The sequence below is a fragment of the Emiliania huxleyi genome (genome assembly GCF_000372725.1).
Source record: "Emiliania huxleyi CCMP1516 unplaced genomic scaffold EMIHUscaffold_491, whole genome shotgun sequence".
NCBI classification, from domain to species: Eukaryota; Haptophyta; order Isochrysidales; family Noelaerhabdaceae; genus Emiliania; species Emiliania huxleyi.
Genome location: NW_005198311.1, coordinates 1 through 5,776, shown reverse-complemented (window position 1 = coordinate 5,776; position 5,776 = coordinate 1). Strand labels below are relative to the sequence as shown.

At 64.9% G+C, this 5,776-nt stretch overlaps 2 protein-coding genes across 2 annotated transcripts; both read left to right on the top strand.

Annotated features, from left to right (window-relative positions):
• Positions 1 to 984: 984 nt before the first annotated feature.
• EMIHUDRAFT_445667 (cysteine synthase) lies at positions 985 to 2,539 on the top strand. The gene is made up of 3 exons (XM_005767464.1): positions 985 to 1,720; positions 1,848 to 1,964; positions 2,037 to 2,539. Exons 1-3 carry the CDS (start codon positions 1,100 to 1,102, stop codon positions 2,388 to 2,390), a joined length of 1,092 nt encoding a protein of 363 aa, XP_005767521.1. The 5' UTR covers positions 985 to 1,099; the 3' UTR covers positions 2,391 to 2,539.
• Positions 2,540 to 3,002: 463 nt separating this feature from the next.
• EMIHUDRAFT_459384 (hypothetical protein) lies at positions 3,003 to 4,441 on the top strand (the record flags this gene model as incomplete). The annotated part of the gene is made up of 5 exons (XM_005767463.1): positions 3,003 to 3,500; positions 3,663 to 3,879; positions 3,924 to 3,980; positions 4,052 to 4,202; positions 4,407 to 4,441. Exons 1-5 carry the CDS (start codon positions 3,022 to 3,024, stop codon positions 4,439 to 4,441), a joined length of 939 nt encoding a protein of 312 aa, XP_005767520.1. The 5' UTR covers positions 3,003 to 3,021.
• Between the last annotated feature and the right edge of the window lie 1,335 nt (positions 4,442 to 5,776).

The following is a 5,776-nucleotide window of genomic DNA, read 5'->3' as shown; positions in this document are numbered from 1 at the left end:
CTCCTCTCCTTCCTCCCCCGGCGGCGCCGTCACGCTGTCTGGGATGCATTTCTTCCAAACCCCCGGGATGAGCCCCCACAGCAGGCCTCCCTTTGCCGGCTTCTTGCCCTCGGTCGACTTTGCGGCGCGGCCCGGCGCCTTCTCACCTGCCGCTGGCTCAGGCGTGACGGTCCTCGTGTCGGTGCCACTCGACTGGGCTAGGCCATTCGCCGGGCGGGCGTCCGAATCCCAAAGCTTTCGGCTCGCGGCAGCCTGCTTGGCGTTGGCCATCGATCGCCGGCGTCCGGTGCGGTCCACGGAGCCGTCCGTCTCAAGGAGCTCGTCCGCGGAGCTGGCAGAGAGTGCATCGGGCTCGACCACCTTGAAGACACCGCCTGTGCTAGTGAGCTTGGCTCCTGGACCAGCAATTGTCGCATCCGACTCATGCGGACCCGTTAGGCGGGCGGAGCGATCATCATCGGCCGCATCCCACCTATCCACTCCACCCGAGACGCCGTCGAACCACTCCGTCGGCACATGTGACACCTGTCGGTCCCGCGGCATGCTCGCGCGCACGATGGATGGTCGTATGGGCCGTCGCGGTTCGCGCGTAATGGACTGCCCGCCGCAAGAAATGGACGGCCGATTCGTCGATCTGGATGTGCTTTCAGGATGAGGGTTGCCGCCGCCATGCGACCGGATTTTGCGAAATTTCTTTTTCTTTCTGCGCGAAAGAAAGAAATCAGAGGATGAAGCCTGCAGGAAGCGACAGGAGAGAGAACGTCGAGAGTGAGAAGACGCGAGGCGGCATGAAGGTCGCTGCGAGAATTGGCGAGAGACTGCAAGAGAGATAGGAATAGGAGATAGGAAGAGGCAGACGCCCAAGGGTGGGCGACGGCTAGCACCACACTCCTCTCCTTAAAATCCCTGTGTGGTGGCGGCGTGCCGTCCTCCCATCCCTCCCTTGCGCCTCGGCGATCCGTCGTTTCTTGGAGCGTGGTCGGCATCACATCCGGGGCAGGAGCTAAGAAGCGCACCCATAAGCGTGGTCTCTTCCCACAGGAGCAGCTGTGAAGCGGCTGCGGCAATAGCAGACAGCGATCACGTTGCGTCTACAATCATGGACACCGCTCCTCTGCCACCTGCGTGCTCGTACCTTGAGACAATCGGCAACACGCCAATGGTGAAGCTGGACCGCTGCGTTCCGGCCGCGTCCAAGCAGGCGACGATTCTCTGCAAGCTGGAGATGCAGAACCCCGGCGGCTCCCTCAAGGACCGGATCGCTCTCAACATGATCGAGGAGGCGGAGGCGCGTGGGGACATCACGCCGGGCAAGACCACGATCATCGACTTCACGTCTGGGAATACGGGCATCGGCTACGCGATGGTTGCCGCCGCCAAGGGCTACAAGTGCATCGTCATCATGCCCAAGGTGCGGCCGATGCTCGAGCGCTACTTGATCTGCCGCCAGTTTGGCGCGGAGGTCCACCTCTTCAATCCGTCGCTCGGCGCGCCCGGTGCGCTCAAGTACGTCAAGGACCAGCTCGCCGCGAACCCGCACTACTGGTGGCCAAACCAGCTGGGCAACCCGGACAACCCGGCGGTGCACGAGAGGACGACCGGACCGGAGATCTGGAAGCAGGCCGGCGGCGCGGTCGACTACTTCATCCACGGCATCGGCACGGGTGGCTGCGTCGCCGGGGTCGGTAAGTACCTCAAGTCGGTCAACCCAAAGTGCCGGGTGACCGCACACGCGCACACACGCACGCACCGCTCAACCACACCGCTCTCTGGACTTTCAATGTCCCCGTCTCTAGACGTGGCCCCTCTGCCCCACACCAGCGTGGGGAGAAGTTCACCTCCACCAGGTGATCGCGCTCGAGCCGACCGAGGCGCGCGTGCACACCGGCGCTTCGCCCAAGCCGCACGGCGTCGTCGGCTGGGCGCCCGGCGTCCACTCCCAGTTCCTCGACGGCTTCGGCAAGGCACGCGAGAGGGACAGCCAAGTCCCTACAGCGCCCCACCAGCCAGCTGAGGCTCACGCGACCTCCCCTCAGGCGCCCGAGGAGCTGTCGGACGCACCGCGCGGCGTCGTCGACGAGTGGGGGCACGTCGCGACCTCGGAGGCCGTCGCGACGTGCCTGCAGGTGACGTCGGCCGAGGGAATGATGGTTGGGCCCTCGTCGGGCGCGGCCATCAAGTACGCCTTCGACGTGGCGGCGCGCCCGGAGGCCAAGGGGTCGACCATCGTGGTCGTGCTGCCGAGTCACGGCATCCGCTACGTCGCCCACCCGCTCTGGGCCGCCGTCAACGCAGAGGCGAACGAGGCGCTGCCCCCGGGCGAGGCGCCGTGCTCGGACAAGGAGCAGCCCATCCTGCTCTGGGCCTCGGAGGAGTACAAGAAGGCGTGAGCTGCCTTCGCCCGCATCGCCCGCGCGCGCGACAGGCTGAGAGAGTGTACTACTACGTGGGTCGAGTAGAGGTGGCAGTACTACCGTGATGCGTGGAGGCTCGAGCTGGGATGTTAATGTAATCGATACTTGTTACTTCCATCTTCCTCCAGCTCTCCTTAAAATCCCGTCGCCGTGTGGTGGCGGCGTGCCGTCCTCCCCTCAAAGCTCAATGGTTGCTGGAGAGGAGTGACGAGTGTGGTGCTAGCCGTCCGCCCACCCTTGAAGGCGTCTGCAGCCTCTTCCCATCTCTTCGCAGTCTCTCGCCAATTCTCAAAAACAAAAAAAACTCTGTCTCCAATTCTCCCGTGTGCTGAAAAGAAAGAATTTTACAACAAAAGCTGGTCGCACAACAGTCAACACGAAAAGAAAGAAACAACAAACACACAACCCAAGGGAGGGATGGGAGGACGGCACGCCGCCACCACACAGGGATTTTAAGCTGTGTGAGTGTCGTCGCGACTTGGAGCACTTGGAGTGCAGTCGGCAACCTCACATCCAGGGCCGGAGAGCTAACAAGATTTCCTTTTTTTTTTAAGGTGCCCGCCGGTCGCTCTCCCGCCTGCCTCCTCTGCGCCACTTCCCTCACCGTATGGCGAGAACGGCTCCAACTCGGCTCGCGTCGGAGGCGTACACGGCGCCGTCCGCTGCCGCCGGCTCCGCCGCCGCCGCCCCTCCCGAGCGCTCCCTGTCCGTGCTGCGGCTCATGACGTGGGCCACGATCTCGCTCTCGGCCGTCTGCTTCTCCTCTGCAGTCATCCAGTCGCAGCTCCTGCACAAGGGTGGGCTGCGAGGCCGCTTCGACTCTCGCGGCGCGTATGAGGTCGCTGGTAGCTACAGCGAGGAGCCTGACGACGGCGCTGCTCTTCTCGCCGACCCAGGCCCCGACAGGTCAGCGCCGGCCGACAGCTCCGCGTCGTCGCCGCTGCCCTCTGACGCCTCTGACAGCGACGCCTCCGCCCCGAGCCCGCCGCCGAGCGACGGCTTCGGGCAGCAGTCGCAGGTCGAGTTTCTGCGCAACGTCAAGCGGCGGCTCAAGATCGAGACGCCGATCGACGAGACCTTTTGGCGGCGCGCGTCAGCCGCCACTCCAGCGACGACTCACACACACCGCACGGCGCCGCGCCTCCGGCTCCGCTCCAGCCGCGCCTCTACACGCCCACCCCGACTCACACCGCCGCACCCCACCTCCACGCCGCCGTGTCCAGTGACGCGTCCGCGACGCGTCCACAGGCCGTACGCGCGAGCGTCGGCCGAGGGCGGCGGGGGCAGCGCACCGGGCGTGGCGCCGACGAACCTGATCTTCGTGGCGGGGGCCGAGGGGACGGGGCACCACTTCCTGACCGCGGTGATGATGCGCCTCTCCGAGCTGATGCCGATGACGCTCGTGCAGGAGCAGATGTTCCAGGCGCCGCCGATGCCGCGGGCGGCACGGCACACGGCTCGGAGGGTTCTCGGAAGTGTCTCGGAAGTGTCTCGGAGTCTGAACCGCAGGCGCTGTGGTGGCAGCCGAAGGACCGCACCCCCGCAACCTTCTGGGCCGCCGTCGAGGTCCCACAGCCTCTCGCGGGCTGGACACTTCCACGACATGTCCCGGACGGCGCGGGGACGCGTGTCTGCAGGCGTTCCACGAGTGGGTGCAGGCGGCTCGTTCGCTCGGCAAGCACCCCGCCTTCTGCGCGCGGACCTGCCTTCGGCTGTCGGGCATGAAGCACTGCTCGTGGATCTCGGGCATGCAGGAGCAGCGCGAGGGCAGGCTGCTCGACGGCAGATGTAGCCGAGATGCAGCCGAGATTGGCACCGCTAGCCGAGATCTCGGCGAGATCTCGCCAGGATGCCTCCAGCCCCTCGGCGGGGGAGCCTGGTCCGACGGACCCCGCCACGCACTCCCCGCGCCTGGAGCGGCTGTGGGGAGAGGCGACCTCTTCACACCGCAGCAGCACACCCCCGGGGGCCCAGATCGCACGCCACGGACAGTCGAGAGAACGGGCAGACTGGCAGAGAGCGGCTAGCCAGACAGGCAACGCGCCGAGTCCCACGCGAGGGTCGACACCCCCCCTCTCAGCGCGAGCCCTAGGCTCCTCACGCAAGCACACAGCCAAAGACACAGCCCCGGGGCCAAAGACACACAGGCACGAGCAGTCGAGACAAGGGAGAGACAGCGACGGCAGTCAGAAGGAAGCACTGGGCCCCCAGGAAGGCGAATGCGAGGACGGCCTCTAGCGTTGGCTCCTCACGCCTCGCCCCATGCCTCCCCACATCTCTCCATACCTCCCCATCCCTCCCCACACCTCCCCACATCTCCCCATATCTCCCCATATCTCCCCATATCTCCCCATATCTCCCCATACCTCCCCACATCTCCCCACATCTCCCCATATCTCCCCATGTCTGAGCTCGAGCCCTAGGCTCCTCACGCCTCGCCTCCCTGTGGCGCAGGCAATCTCCCCATATCTCCCCAGATCTCCCCATATCTTCCTCACGCCTCGCCGCCCTTGTGGCGCAGGCAAGAACCGCAACATCTCGTACCAGCCGATCGGCCAGATGTTCTCGTACCCCTTCTCGCGCTCCGGCAACGAGATCTGGGGAGATCTGGGGAGATCTGGGGAGATGTTCTCGTACCCCTTCTCGCTCCGGCAACGAGATCTGGGGAGATCTGGGGAGATCTGGGGAGATCTGGTGGGGAGGTGTTCTCGTACCCCTTCTCGCAACTAGGCAACGAGACGGAGGATGGGACACACTATATTATATTATATTATAGTAATATTATATTATATTATATTATATTAATTAGGCAACGAGACGGAGGATGGGACGCACTACCCGCGCCTCGCCGACCTGCAGTACCTCTGCGAGCTCGCCGGCGTTCGGCTCAAGGTCGTGGCGCTCTGGCGCGAGCCGGTCGACGCAATCATGTCGATGAACAACCGCGGGCTGCCCAAGATTTGGCGGCGGGCGGGGAGGACCTTTAAGCTGCACAAGCAGGCGGGTCCTTCTCTCTCCTTGCGCCGCGGCGAGATCGTCCGAGATCGTCCGAGGTCGTCTGAGATCACCCAAGATAGTGCGGAGATCAGCCGAGATTGCGCGAGATTGCGCGGGATCGCGCGAGATTGCGCGAGATTGCGCGGGATTGCGCGGGATTGCCTCCCGCGTAGGTCGAGCTCTTCCTCTCGCAGCTCGACGAGATGCACTCGCAGCTCGCCGCCCTCCCGCCCGACTCGTTCCGCGTCGTCAACTACACGCACATGCTCGGCAAAGCAAAGGAGTACGTGCGGGACCTTGCGGCCTTTGGGGGGGAGCCCCCCCCCCCCCCCCCCCACGAGGCGCACGTGCGGCGGGAGCCTCTC